Genomic DNA, 15,856 nt, shown 5'->3' with positions numbered 1-15,856 from the left:
GGCTTTAATGAAAGTCAGCATCCAGTGTCCCTCGAGCTATCAGAATCAGCACATAGTGTAATAGCTCTCTGCTCTACTGCAGGACTGTACTGTATGTGTGCAATGACTCAGCATCACTGCACAACCACTTGGCACAAGTCTTTTGTCTATGACATGATGCACTGAATACATATACTGTAGGATCTAATAGAGAAGCCACAAGGAAATGTTTGACATCCTGATAAAGAAAGAGCTTGAATGATTGATCCTGTAGAGCAAAACCTTCCTCCCTATGCACAGGTACTAAGCAAGGGTGTTAGTATGTTAATGGAATTTATACTCTTAATAATTTCTGGGATATCATTGTAGATCTTTTTTCTACAGACCAATTTTTAGGTCACTTGTGTTTTAATTGACTTTTTTTTCTGTATATTTATAATGCATTCTGTCTCATTTGTAAAATATCTCATGCCACAAATCCAGACTCCAGTATATTTGATGGTGGTCAAAATTAATCTTTCTCTGTGGGTTGAGTTGTGCACCAGAGGAATGAAGCCAATTCTGGCGGCCTGCTGCTCCTTTCTCATCTGACCATTGACTTTCAGCATGACCCTCATTACCATCGGCCCCTTCTGCCCCTGCCCCAGACCTACTACTGCCCTTCATCCAAAACTAGATGTGTCCTGGCATGCTAACCAGTGTCTCACCTTCACTCTGAACCTCTATCTATTTATCACAATTTAAGTAAAATTTAGTTACTGGATATATTACAAAGAAAAAAGTTCTTCCCATGAGATCAGGATCAAATCTGCCATTAGTGGCATGGAAATGGATGGACAGCATCCACATCCACAATGCAGCCAAAAGACTGTTGCTTTTTATGTATTTATCCAAGATATAGATTAGTCACATGAAAACAGTAACTCCAGGCCCTTGTTTTTTGGTACTTTAGAACTCATATGAAAGCAAAATGTTGATTGTGAGTGGGACCTGAACCCACAATGACTGTTCTATTTATATGGTTCAGTAAGGCTATACTATCACAGAGTGAACCTAATCAGCCTGCCATTTCCTGTACCCATGTGCTGTCACTTGCCTTAACTTCCCCGCAGAAGAATGACCCCTTTTGTGTACCACTAGTGTGCAAGTGTTTAACTTTGGGCGGCGGAGAGCATTTTTGTGTTTATATCTTCTGATACACAGTGGACACAAAGAGCTTTGTCCGGGCTTGGCTTTTTCTGTCTGAATAGCTGAGGTGGGGCACAAGCCACTAATGCTCATGCCACTTTTTTCCAATTCAGACAAATGGAGTCCTTATGCAGCTTGCTGACAAGAGGAAATGAGTGCAGAGAGAGCAGACATGCCTGCTTATATGCGCTCTTTTTTTCAATGTTAAGTGGCTGAATGACACGAAGAACAGCAGACCCTTTAGATGCTAATGAAAACTCATGGAACTTGGTAGTAGTTTCTCTGAGGCTTGTTCTTGACTGGATTTTGCAAGCTAGACGCAAATTAAATGTGTCAGGTCATGGAGGCCATGGGCTATTTAGTCTGACCCCTGCTACTTATTTGTGGAGACAAAAGCCAATTTAAACATTTACCTGCTTGCTAATCAATACTAGCCTCTGGGCTAACAGAAGTACATGCAGGATTTTTCTCTCAATGGAACACAGAACAAAGTCTAATTATTCACAGCTTCTTGTTAATACTACAAGAGACACATGAACACTTTTGTCAATATTTTCTTGCTAGACCTAACAAAATAAAAATGTATTTAATTAGTTTAAACCTTTACTGTATTTTAGTTTTCTCACCCTCCCATGTCTGATAATATTGGATGAGTAATCAAACTAAATGTGATTTGGCAAACTATCAGCCTGGTTGAAATATAAACTGCTCAAATGCACATTCCCAACACAGTACCTTGAAAAAAAAAAAAAACATTCTGAGGTTTAACAGCCAATAGCCCGTCTGTTTCATTTTTCCCAAAACTGAAACATTACTCATGCCAGGCTGGGAGTGTAAGCCAAGGAAAATAATAAGAGTGGTGAGAATTTGCTTTGTCTGGGTTTCTGTCTTAATGGAAGCTGTTGATATTATGTGTCATGGAAATACAACTGCAGTGAATGGATAATGGTACATTGGTGATAGTACTTGTACTGTTTGATAAAATGGCAGCTCAAATGTTGAAGTTGAAATCTTCACCATTTGATGAAATAGAACAGATGAAATCTGATTTGCTTTCATATCGCTAAATGTGGTTATATAGGACTACAGTCTATGTTAGGTATTTGAAAAAGGATGATAGAGAAGGGAAAGTGTATTTGTGTGTGTGTGGGGGTGGGGGGGTAACATGGGGTAACATGGCTTTCAATGTTGGCTGGCTTGGGACGGGGTGGCTAATGCTTTGTGAACTTATTCCTATCTCTTTGCAGCAACTTTACGCCGCCCAGCTGGCCAGCATGCAGCTCTCTCCAGGAGCCAAGATGGCGCCTTTGCCCCAGCTGTCTAATTCTGCAGGGCAACTCTCACCTGGGCCCAAGAGTGAGAAGAGGTCCTCCAGCCCACTGGGCCAAGTCAAGGTACAGCCTACTACCTGTCTGCTGTTTTTAATTATTTGTCTTTGCATTCCATTGGCACAGCATGCTATTATGTGGGAATACCTGCAATCAAGGCATTACTCTCATTTAAGTAGATAAAAAAAACAAAACATTTTTGCCCCAATCCAAGAAACCACAACACAAAGAAGAGCTAATCACAGTGTTCCACATGTAGGAAAGTCTAGTTTTATATATAAATAGGGCTTTCCAGCTACTCTGGAAAGCCTTGTTCTTTTTCCCTCTTTACTCAACAATCTGAAATCTTAAGCAATGAGTGTAAATGACCTAAAGGGCAAGTTTAAATCTTAACACTAGAATGTAGATGTCATTCTTTTTATTCAACAGTCAGATTGGCATCTATTAGTTTATCATGTAAACAGAAATACTAAAAGCTCAATGGATGTCTCTTGTCATGGTCTAAAAAGTGTGAAACGGAGAACATTTAAGTGTGGCCTGGAGTGATACTTGACCCAGACTACATTCTTAAATCATCCATGGAATCTATCAAAAGACGAGAATTTAAGGATTGAAAGTCACTTCATGTAGGATGTAAAAATCTAAGCCATGACCAGTGTTTCGCATTTAGTATTGAAAGAAGGTTGTATATAAAAAAGTACAACTCATAAAAATGAAGTCTTACAGTAGCGTTAGCTTAGCACATGGTACCGTGTCGCTGCTTTCTCCGCAGAGCCCATCAATCCGGCTTGACTTTTACAAGGCTCTTGTTCCCTCATGCAGAACTGTGTGGACGGGGTTGCTATGGCTCTGTGCACACCCGGAGAATCATTTTTAGGTACATGTGGTTTCTCCTCACAAAAGTTGGAAGCCTTTTTTAAACAAAAAAAATCCCCCATATCCTACAGTTTGGTCCAAACCAAGCCAGATTACATCAAAGGCATAAAATAAATTATATCGATAGGCAAAGTTTTATCTTAATGAGGTCATGATTTGGTGATTGCTTGTCCTTTGGCAGTTTTTCTACCACATGCTGGAACAGACTTCAGCTCTGAATAGAGCCTGCATACATCATCAGTTTTTCTTTCCCCATGTCTGCTGCTGTAACTCGAAACACGTGCACATTTGGAAACATTTTGTTTAATATCACGATAGAGCTGGGGATAAATCAGCAATACAAGAAGTAATGTGGGATCTTCTTTAGCGGGCTTGGTTAATGATGGCTTAAACAGGATTTTGGTACATGGTCTGTTCAGAGTGAGGCTGAATACAGCTTGATCTTTTATTTCAGAGCATGACGTAAAACATTTGTCTTTATTCAGCCCCATTTGTTTAGCTGACACTTGTTACATGAACCATGTAATCTTTGTAATTACGACTTTGATCAACTACACAGCCAGCGTTTAGCTCTGTTAGGGCCATATGCAGATATGCTGTGCTTAATTAGCTGGCAATCTGTTTTGTTTGACTATTTAACGTGTAATTGAATGACAAACTGTAATTGGCAGTCAGATTTCCAAGAAGCTCCAGGCAGTGTTCATTATGTGGTCCATCTGTTTGGACAGTGGCACTCTCTGCCAAATAAGAGCCCCAATTTTTTTTAGTCTACAACATGAGATAAAATTCTCTTCAATATCACTGGCATTGCAGAGAAAGAGTTTGGTAAAACACAGGTAGGTAAGAAAAGCCTGTACCTTAGAGAATCGCACCATGACTTAATTAGCTTGAACAAAACCCAGCCTTGAGACACAGACAAGCTTCAGCATGGCACAACGCCTAGCCATGAATGTTTATCCTGGCTCATAGGCAGAGTCAGGCTAATTATTTGTCTTGATATCTCTTTGTTGGATTTTGTTTGTTCTAAACGTAATTTCTTGTGTTCGCAGGAGGAGGGAACGCAGCCCTTGAACCTCTCGGCCCGGCCTAAGACAGCTGAGCCAGTTAAATCCCCTATGTCCCCGACACACAACCTGTTCACGGGCAGCAAGGGAAGTCCAAGCAGCCAGCCCAAAAGTGGAGGCATCCCCAGTCCCCTCGGTTTGGGCCGAGGATCATCCCTCGGTAGGTCATCACATTATGCTTTTGTCACACAGACTTTGCTATAGAACCTCATCAGCACCTTCTGACCAACAACTAATTACAAATAAGAATTCACCAGCATTGTGATTTAAACTAATGTAAATGATACACATTAATAAATGACACAATGAATAAATTAGTGATATTACCATATAATAATATACTTAAATATAGATAAAGTTGTTAAATGAACGTATTCCATTTATTAGATATTAAAGCCCTTACTTGAGGACTAATGCAGAGTGTTAAATTTGTATTTTTTTGGGCTATTTGCTCCTTTCCATTTTTTTTCCAACACTAATATAGTTCTAACATTGCCAGTGTATGACATCCTCTGCATCATATCACACCCAAGTGAATTTTTATTCATCCCACTGCACACTCTTCTATTTACACAACCACATCCCCTTAATCTCCCTCAAACCTTGGCATTCCAGACACCCCGGCGTACTGGGTGCTGGCACTGACAATTAGTTGTTTCCAAGATCTTGGTTTACCTCTCATATTAAGCTTTTTTTTTGCGGAAGTTACAACTGACTTTTGCTAAAAACAGTCTTTCATTAAAGCAAGACCACGCTAGTTGACTAGATTCATTTCCTTTCTTTCCATGGACCCGAGTCTTTAAACACAGACTTACCATTAGTATTTTTTGCTCTATTTCCGACTTTTAACTGCCTCACCCAGCCTCACCTCACTTTGATCCACTAATTACAGAAAGGCATCACATGCCAAGATTGCTGCCTTGTTGTTTTTTTCCCCCCACACACATGAAAAGTTGATAACTAGACCTCCCATAGTGCCATTTTCGCTCAATGGGCCTTCACTGTAATGAGTCTGCTGTTGTGCTTTTTTCCATGTATTTACATGTCTCACAAATCTTTGCAGATATCTTGTCAAACCTGAACTCCACAGCACTATTTGGAGACCAGGATGCTGTGATGAAGGCTATCCAGGAAGCAAGGAAAATGAGGGAGCAGATCCAACGTGAGCAGCTGCAGCATCACCAACAGAGCATGGACGCTAAACTCTCGGCTCTTTCAGGCCTCGGTCTTAACAACTGCAGAGCTGACAAGGTGAGCACCTGTCATTGCATGTTTTTTTTTTTTTTTTTTTCATTGTAGGCGTCAGAGATGCCCATGTGTCTCTCATTCACACCTTTTGGGCATGGCCTCACTAATGTTTCTGTATTTTGTTGATGAGAAACCATAGCAGTTACACACTGTGTTTCTACTTTAAACCTCAGAACCTCAATAACAAGACTCAAAAGAATATCCATCCTTCTCTGGGTGACACTTGAAAGCGTGATTATCTTGATAGCCCGGGAATGTGCAAAGGATCATCTTTATGATTGCAGGAACAGTTCAGGGAATATAGATATGACTATAGCAGACCTGTAATGTTAAGATGATCTACTTCATAAAAAAAATGTAAAAAAGCAAGACTTCTGATGTTGGTCCAGGAGACTTCATGTGATTGACATTGGCATGGTCAGCGGTGTGTATTATTGACATTGGCATAGCCTATACTGTGCTCGAGTGCATGTTTTATTTGATGTGGCTATGTTTGAGGGACATCTTGAATCTTCCAGCACTGCCCCATAAGCAGGTCCAAGCCGTTAAGTCCCGGCCCAATTAAAGGCAACAGACCCCTGGTGTGGAACAGTCCCGCTTTGTACGATGACTCTGAGGGACCCTTTTTAAAAATATCTTCAATCAATGAGCCAATCGAGAGTTAGAAAAATCCCTACTTGCTCCCGTTTGATTGATGCCACATTGCCAGTTGGCTGCAATAAGCAGGCAGTATCTGGGAGTGGAGCATCATTAATATTTTAGATGTTTTAGTGCCTAATTACTTTCAACCAACATCGTAAAGTAGGTCAATATATATGTAAAAAAATCTGAGGAGCCACAACTTTGAAGGACTTGGTGCTGGTGGTGGTGGTGGTGTAGCACTAAGCAGACACTTAGACAAAAGTGTTTTTCTTTCGAAACTGGGCATGACTATAACATATCTAACCTTATGCCTGAATCACATATGATACAAAATACATTCTAAATCTCCCTGGAGGATTTAGAGAATTCCCAGGATTAAGAATACTATTATTCTATTGTTGGAGTATTTTCCAGCAAATTTCTTCTTTATTTTCCATGGCAGTAGAGCGAAAATCTTACTTTCTCTAACACAATGCTCAGGGGTTTATACAGACAGCATTTTAAGGGAAGTTTTTTTGGGAGCTTGCACTTAAGCTTTTTATTCTTCTAGGTCTTTTGTTGAAGGTGGTTATGGTATGCGAGCACATTGCTCACTACCTGTGTATTTATTTCCTCAGTCATGAGCTATTTACTCTGCTTCATGAAGTCTGGGGTTAGCTCATGGTCATCCAAGCTGAGGAATATGCTTTGACATGACACGAACACTGCTCTTTAAACAATAGTTGAAAAGGTGCGTTTGTCAACAGGCTGTACACACCTGTCTGTATTGTTCCGGGCAGGTAGAGCTTTGCTGCTCTTTTGTCCTGGTTTGACTTTGTTTTCCACTCCATATTTCACGTTTATTCATCTGCTTAGTTGTGTGCTTAGCTTAGCAAAGCTCTGTGTTTTTTTTAAAGGCAGGTAGCTTGTCACTCCTCACCTCTGTTCCCTTCCCTGAAGTCATCTTTTAGGACATTAAGGTAGCAGTTATATTTGATGTGCTTTTACTGGAGAACTTTGATGTAAGGGCAATCAAATTCTAGGTAGCCCTTTGGCGGCTTTCTGCTCGCCAAAGAAGGTGGCAACAAATGCTAATTAGTTTTCATAGGTAACTATGAAAGAAAAGAGAGACTCACCAGCATATTATTTGAAGTCGTCATTTTGTACTTTTTATCTAAAGCCTGAAGTCTGTCTGCATCTGATAATATAAATAGCGCTCCTCCTTGAAGCTCAAACCAAGGCTGGGTTTGTTGCTTCATCATGCTTGGAAAAATTCACGATACATTTTCATTTTGTCCTACAAACACTTGCAAAATTATATCCATTCATAGCTAACAGACGTCTACACACCAGCAGATGCTCACAATGTGCCTCGCAAAAACGCAAAACATTATACCTCCCTTGACCTTGACTGTTGTGTTCCATTTAATCTAGAACTAAACTATCAATCCCTGATTGATATTTTTCCAGAACTTTGTGCCAGACTTGTTGACTTCATGATTCTGGTTGTTTAATTATGTTCTCTAAAATTCCTGGCCTTATTACATGACACTCCAATTGCACACAGGAACTCCATTTAACTATTTAGGTGACTTCTAATGGCAACACCTTGCTTATATGATTTATATGTTTCACAGGCATGAAGAATCTGCTTTTCAATTGTAAAGCATATATATATATATATATATATATATATATATATATATATATATATATATATATATATATATATATATATATATATATATATATATATGTATGGATGTATGTGTGTGTGTGTGTGTGTGTGTGTGTGTGTGTGTGTGTGTGTAAATACTTATAGAAATCATTGTCAGATGGCACACGGGTACCTCTTGATGCTCAATGGTGTTGAAAAAATGGCTATAGTTAAAAGCCTTTTCTTTGCTCAGTTTCAGAATATTAATATTTCAGATCTGTATCCAACCTGACATAAATACTGGATGCCGCTTTAATAGCTGCCTCCTAGTCGACTGTTTGGGAGTTTATCATGGTGAAAGCTTGCCTGGACGATTCTAGAAAGGTAAGGTAAAAGGGGATTAAGGAGAGGTTAAAATCATCTACTGGGGCTGTTGGAGGGGGATATTAAATATTGATTTATCCCGGTGTAACGACCGAGCCAGAGAGTGGGGCTAAGTGCTGCTTACAAATGGATCAATTCATCTTTTAATACAAAGTGTGTCCGAGGAGCACAATACGGATGAGCTTCATCCTTCTTTCTCCTTCTCTCTCCTTCTCGATCTTTTTCTTCTGTCCTCTGTCATCTTTTTTCATCTCTACATATTCACTTACTTCATCATATCTCTCTCTCTCTCACTCTCTTTCCCTCTCTCTCTTTCTTTTTCACACACACTGTTCTCAGCACTGTTCTCAAGGTACTCATGTAAAATATTCATGCTTTAGCGAACCTTGCTTGTTTTATTATTTTTATTTTGTTTGTCCCTTTTTTCGCAGAGAGGAGAAAAGCTTTTATAATCACTCTGATGATTTATGTTTTCTCAAATATTTATTAAAATGGAGTATTGTCTAAATAGGGCTGTTGGGTCTCTGTATTATTCAGCATGCTTTTATCAAGAATGTTTTTTTATAAATTTATTTTTTGAGATTTCCATCTTCAGAAGAACTCAGTTCTCTTTCAGTTTTCTAGGAGCGAGGTAAAAGTCTTAAGTCCTCGGCAGCCCGGATATTAAAGTTTGTTATTTCCATTGCTAATGAAGCCCCCTCTGACAGTCGATGCTATAGAGGATGGCAGATGCTGAGGAACTAAAATGTATTCCTCTGCTGACGTTTCCCAAACTGTAATCAGAAAGGTGAAAGGCCAGTGTATTAACCTATTGAGCGTCAGCAGCTTCCAGCCCCTTCCTCTGCTCCTCTGCATTATTGATGAGCTGGAACATTCACTGTCCTTCTTTCCCAGTGCAGAGGGCTCCTTGAACAGTCAAAAATGGAGCTCCTCAAAATCTTCTCCAGCTACCTTTTGGATTCAGAAGCCAATGTGCACCGCATTTCCTTCTGTGTACATTTCGAGGTCTATTCAGGGCTGCCCTTACAAAGGCCAGAAAGTGTAATCTTCTCTACTCGGCAGCCCCGGAACCAATTTTCTGCTCCTTTTTCTGCTGTTGGAAATTGCCAGTCATGGAGTTTTTTTTGCCACATAAGTAAATCGTGCTATAGATGGATTCGGCCCTCCAAAATTTCCACAAAAATTTGATTATCTTTAAACCCGTTGCCAGTAAGTTTCTTTGTTGAGCATTGTTACAGTAATGCTTTAAGATCAGGAGGTGCAAAACCTCAGTTTGCCGATTTTAGTGCTTATGTACATCATGAACTCTCTGGGTTTATTCGGTAATAAATCACCAAACTTTACTGGACCTTAACTGTCCTGAACATAAACTGGGAACCCCTTGCTAGTCTGAATGTTCCAGAGATTCAAAATACATGCTTTTTATACAAAGCTGTGGTTTTGGGTGTGTAGAAAAAGACACATGGTCTGGGATCAGTTTTTGTCTTTACTCTACTGATCTCTGGATTTTTACACCAAGGTGTGACAGATTAGCAACAACATGGCTTTTGTTCAAAACCTAAAAACCCCTATGCTACAGATCTGACCACAACAGGTCTCACTAGGTCATTTATAGGCCTCTATATTGGGTAAGAGCCTCTAGTAAAAAAAAATAAAAACTAACAAAAAAATAATCCGTATTCCTGATCACAAGGTCTTGATGGTCTCCTGAAGTCAATCCATTATTGTAAATAATAATGTGATAAGGAAAGAAAACGCAAGGTTGCTCTTAACAGATCCTCGAGGACTCAGTGAACATTTCAGGGTCATTTAGAGCTCAGAGCTTATATAAAAAAAGCCAAAACACATGATCTCAACGCAGCACGGAATGAAAGCATTCTTATAGCAGGATGGCCGAGAAATAAAATGGATCATTTCCCCGTGGAAGTTGAAAGGTCACATGTTGTGGTTGAAGTTGTTTTTTTAGTTCTCGCTCAATAAACGAGACAAAGTTGTCAGCCGGGTGCACAATTATGGTATGGCTGAGGAATCTGCTGCTCCGAATAGAAAGCAAGCTGGAAAGTGAAAGCTCATATTGGCATTGTGCCACAGCTGGGGTTTTCTGTCCTTGTCTGACGTGCTCCTACACTTCTGCTGCTTGATTAGAGTGACTGAGCAGCTCCTCTCCGATTCTCTGACAGGCCAAGGAATAAAAAACTGGATGCTAAGGAAAAAACTTCGCTGGAGAATCGTAGGCCTTCTTTTGTGAAGAAAGGCCGAGCGACCGCATGAAAGCTCACCACACAAGCGTATGTAGGCGCTTAAGGCCAGATGAAATAGAGAGCGAGCGACTACTGGGAAGCCATGCTGTTATAAATAACCCTATGATTGGTTACATGAGGATGGAAAACAGATGAGAGGCTAAAACGGATGGCAAAACGCCGCTATAGGACCACCACAAGCTTTCAAGGAAGCTGAAAGCTACAACTTGCTGCATGCGTTCCCTCGGCACTCCTTTACCACGGACCTTACAAAGCCACCCATTATCCTGCGCTCAGCTTGTGGAGGCAATAACACGTGCATTCTCTGCTTTCAGCACCAAGGCGTGGACATGATGCGTACAGATTTGTGCCAAGTTATTACACACTTTCCTTGTGTGTGTGTGTGTGTGTGTGTGTGTGTGTGTGTGTGTGTGTGTGTGTGTATGTGCGTGTGTGTGTGTGTGTGTGCTTGCCTTTTTTGTCTGTCATAATATTAGTCTTATGCACCTGGGAAAGAATAAAACTAAACGGTTAACTGTGCACCTGTACAGCTCATGATCAAATTAAGCTTTGGAGAAGCAGAGATAAAAGTTGTTGTTTTTTTAAACACACAGATGTGGACGTTTACACTGATAGAAGCCAAGGACTGAGATTGTTTTGTACTCATGTATGGGTCTGGCTGCAGAAAAAAAAAAATAACTCCAGAGCCACATGCTCTGAGCCAGACCTATTTATACCGGAGAAAAGCATCACATTTATAAGTAGAGGCGAGCCACCAGCACAACACGACTCCTCCGGCACATGTTCTGTGGCCAACCTGATTAAAGCTCTTGCTACAGCGATGACACGGTGCTCCTGGCCCCTTTCCAGATGTTCCCCAAGTTCCAGCTGCCCATTATTTCATCGTGCCACCGTTTTACTGTTAAAAAAACTAAATGTTGGGGTGAAGAGGGAAGGAGCAGAGATTATTGTGGGTGACTTTTTTTCACTTTTTTTTTTCCACTTCATCCTTGGAGCATGCGGCTACAATTTTAGATGTGGGATGGAAGCACTGCAAGCTGAGCGCATTTTGAGGGAAAATGGGAAAACGCCAGCCGTGTGCCAGAGAGGTCGTGGTTAAGATAGGAGGGGCGCTAAGTGCACCGCAACGTCTTTTTCTTTTTCTTTTTCTTTTCCTTTTTCTCGCTTATTCTCCTTTTCTCCTTGTTTGGGCTTTCTTCTTGCCTCTCCTTACTTTTTTTGTTGTTTTGTTTTTGGATGGAGTTTCTGCCTTCTTGCTGGTGTAAGGTACATTATAAATATCCTTTAGAGCTCACAGTCCTTCAGATAGGCAGGACAGGAGCGTCCCAGGATACTGCGCATCCTTTATTGCTCTTCAGTCGCCTTAGTGATCAGTAAAAATTTAACGACACCATAAAATAATAAAAATGCCATTAATTTATCACACTGCTTGATGCAGATGGTAGTAAAGTTACGATGAGTTAAGTTTGCAGAGAGTTTCTTTTTACCCCTCTTTAAAAAAAGAAAAGAAAAGATGTACATATAAACGAGCTGCAATTTTTCCTAATGCTGTGACATAAATTATAGCAGTGATAACCAATAAGTATATAAAACCCAGTGTGTAAAATTTAATGGAAATGCAGCTTGCTCATGCGGCACACATTTATTCTAATGTTCGTCTGCACTGTTCTGTACTGGAGCGTTCGCTCAATTGCATTCTATTTAACGCATCCTAATCAGACCGTGGACTTAAAGCAAGCTGCAGTCCGGCAAAATCTCAATCTCCAGTTCTGTGCTTAATTAGAGGAAAAATACGGAGGTGTGGAAATAAAGACGGAATCCCTCCTCGTGGGCAATTGCTCCCTGTTGACTTGTTCTTTTAATTATATCTCCACACGGCGAGGAAAAAAAAACTTTAAAGCGCCGCCAGTTATTAATGAAACTCCGTGATGGATGGATGGGTCTTGTTCTTTTTTTCTCTCTCTCTTTTTCTTTTTCCATCTCAGGTCCTACAAGATGCTTAATGATCATGAGTTTATAAAAGGCCTTGATTGATCAGAGAGGGCAGCTGAGCACGAGGGAAGGGAAGAAGCGGCTAATTTATTACACACCCCCTTCCAACACACACACGCACAAACACTTGCGTCGTCACCGAACCCTTTTCCAGCAGCCAGAGTATCCATGGTACATCACCCGTTCCTCATCCGGCTAATCGCACATCCGTCAATTTGTCATCGGGGACTGCGTGCTCTTTTCATTAAGCGCAATAATGTGGCCTGGGTGATGAATACAGTGGCGTAGGAGGCTTCACACGGAGCGAAGCCGCTCTATCTTATCTTCACAAAGCGGCCCGGGTCCCCAGCGGGAACCGCCTGCGTATATCATAATTAGAAAACACTTAAAGTAAGCAAAGCGCAGTCAAGACAGGCAGTTCTTAATGACAGCTCATAAGCAGGTAGTGGTTAATTGTACATCAGAATCACTCGAATGGCCATAAATAATGATTGTTCCCTCAAGCGCGATGGGAAATTGCTGTACTTCCTTCTCTCTCTCTCTCACTCTCTCTGTCTCTCTGTCTCTGTCTTGGTGTCTCACTGATTCACGCTTCCTTTTTTGAGTGATGGTTTCAGAATAAATAACGACGGAAAAAACAGTATTTGCGTTGACGCTTTGAGAGTTTAATTGAAGCAATCTTTCTTATCTCTCTTCGAGCTCCAGTGTGTGGACAAAAGACAGTCTGCTTCTGCAAGCTTCTTCTTCTGTACTCTACATTCCAAAGAATATATACTGTATATGTGTGTGTGTGTGTGTGTGTGTGTGTGTGTGTGTGTGTGTGTATATATATATATATATATATATAAAATATATATTCTTTTGAGCACCCTGTGGTCACTCTTCACACCCAGCTAATTGAGACATTATTATTTATGTGCCAATTTGATTTTAAATTTTGTGACAAAACGACCTCATTCTAAGAGCGCAGGTACTGCAGAAATATTATAGAGAATCAAATTTGATATAAAATGATTTGCAATTTTTAGCCATATTTTGTTATAGTAGCATACAGAGAAAAATTTTAATCAAAACCAAATCATAATCATTTATTTTTCTAAATATTGTTGTGGGAGTTAATATTTCAATTTAATGCAATTCTATTTAATATATTTAAGTGTAAATGTAAAAAAAAAAAAAAAAAAAAAAAAAGATAAAGTTTATATTAGATTTGTTGTCCAGGGAAAAAAGACAGTGCTCATAGTCTGTGGTACAGATACAAAAACAGTGTTGGAAGTCTGGGTTACATATTGGACAGATCCTAATAATTTGACATGAATGAATGAGTCATGTTTGTATGAGTGTCCATTTGTATGTGCGTGCCATTGTTTCACCTGTGGAATAAAAAAAAAAAACAGAAATGAGAATGAGAACATGAAAGACAAAAGGGACGTGATTAGCATGGCTGTCTATCTTTTCGTTTTTTTAAAGTGAGAGATCATTTTGAGTCAAAGTGTCATGTGTTTAGAGTGAAGAAAGTGAAGGCTGCGTTAATGCTCGTGAAGTGAAAACAGCACTCCCAGGCAGAACTAGGTCATTTCACAATGGGCCTGAACGGCTCTCGGCCTTCTTCCTCTGCATAATACATTAAGCGTAATGTGCGGCCACTATTCAGCCGGGGCCTCCCGGAAAACTGTTATTTTACTCAGTCAGCGAGCGCGGACATGACATTTAATATTGTTTGCTGGGCGCGTGAATGACAGGGTTTCATTGTGTGTTAGAGTATGACATGACGCCGAGTTTAATCGGAGCAGAAAGTGACATGACAAAAGGGAAAACACGGTGCGTTCTTTAAAGCGCACGTTCTGAATAAATGATAGGCAGGGAGCTCAGGATGCCAGGCAGCAAAGATTACAGAGAGGAGAAAAAGGGGAGGGAAAAAAGAAAAAGGAAAAATGAAGAAAAAAGAAGCGCTTTGCTAGCGTTCCTGATCCCATTGTGCACTTTTGCTGTATAGTTTTTAAAACCTTTGAAAGCCGAGAATAACATGAATGCGTCAAACCCCCACATCACCTGATGTCTTTTATATTCTTCTTATTTATTTTAGAGACAGAAATCAGGTTTGATTATATATACTGCATATATATATATATATATATATATATATATATATATATATATATATATATATATATATATATATATATATATACACACACACACACACACACACACACACACACACACACACACACACACACACACACACACACAGTATATATGTAGAGATAAATAGCAAGAAAAGTGTGACACATGATTGATTTGTGTGTGTTTGTGTGTAACACAGGAACGAGTCCACTTTGAAAGTTTGGGACATCATTTGGGAAAACTGGGAGAGGATGGGAAGATCGGACAGAGGGTAATTGACCTGACCAGGCCGGAGGATCTTGATGGTAAGTTTTCTTCTCACACCTCTTTAAAATTCCTTTATCCTTCACTTTCGAAATTCATAAGACCACCGTAATGACCATTCTTATATCATTTTATGTGACTGATCAAGCTTTGTTTGATTATCAAATTTCGGAACAGAAATGATACAGGAAACTCCAGTGATTTTTCTAAACAAATAAACCAATCAATCACATTCATTGAGTCATTGTGGTTGATAGGAACATTGAGGAGCTGAGAATCTGAGACATTCTTTAAGCTTAAGAAATGGCCTCTTTCCCAGTGTCTTTGCTACCAGTTGCACGGTATAATATTATTATTAAGAAAATAATGACATCACAATTTTTCTTTATTTTTCTTTACATGAAACAGGTTAGTTTCTGTTTTGCCTACATTACAGCGGCTACAAATACTCGTTCAATCATCACTCTTTTTTATTCCTCTCACATAAAGTGATAAACAGCAGCTTGTTATGCAAATTACACAGACATTTCAGAAAACATAATGTTACAATGCATCTGGTTATTACAAAACTTTGACGTTAAAGAGACTTCTTTCATAAATAAATATTTTTAGGATTTGATCAATGTCATTAATGTCTTCTCTCTGGATCCTATCAAACATGTTGGAAAGGTGTCTAGTGTTTTTTAGTGGAATTTCTCTTTAATAAGACTGATCTGGGTCTGTGTGTATGCGCGTGTGTGTGTGTGTGTGTGTGTGTGTGTGTGTGTGTGTGTGTGTGTGTGTGCTCGTGTGCGTGCGTGCATATGTGCGTGTGTTGATGGCAGTCTGCAGCTCTAGATTTTTTTTGAAGGCGTTCACAGTTAGGTG

General features: G+C 39.8%; 1 protein-coding gene across 19 annotated transcripts in view; it reads left to right on the top strand.

The window, feature by feature from the left end:
* Positions 1–15,856, top strand: part of sox6 (SRY-box transcription factor 6) — a 152,278-nt gene that overhangs the window by 120,324 nt on the left and 16,098 nt on the right. For all 19 annotated transcript variants that reach the window (XM_083558476.1, XM_083558474.1, XM_083558472.1 and 16 more), the window contains 4 exons: positions 2,415–2,561; positions 4,421–4,595; positions 5,499–5,686; positions 14,925–15,030. In XM_083558476.1, the coding sequence (XP_083414602.1) occupies positions 2,415–2,561; positions 4,421–4,595; positions 5,499–5,686; positions 14,925–15,030 (616 nt within the window). The remainder of the gene's footprint in view (positions 1–2,414; positions 2,562–4,420; positions 4,596–5,498; positions 5,687–14,924; positions 15,031–15,856) is intronic.

The sequence above is a fragment of the Silurus aristotelis genome (assembly GCF_946808225.1).
Source record: "Silurus aristotelis genome assembly, chromosome: 13".
Classification (NCBI taxonomy): domain Eukaryota; kingdom Metazoa; phylum Chordata; class Actinopteri; order Siluriformes; family Siluridae; genus Silurus; species Silurus aristotelis.
This window is presented reverse-complemented; position numbering and strand designations above follow the sequence as displayed.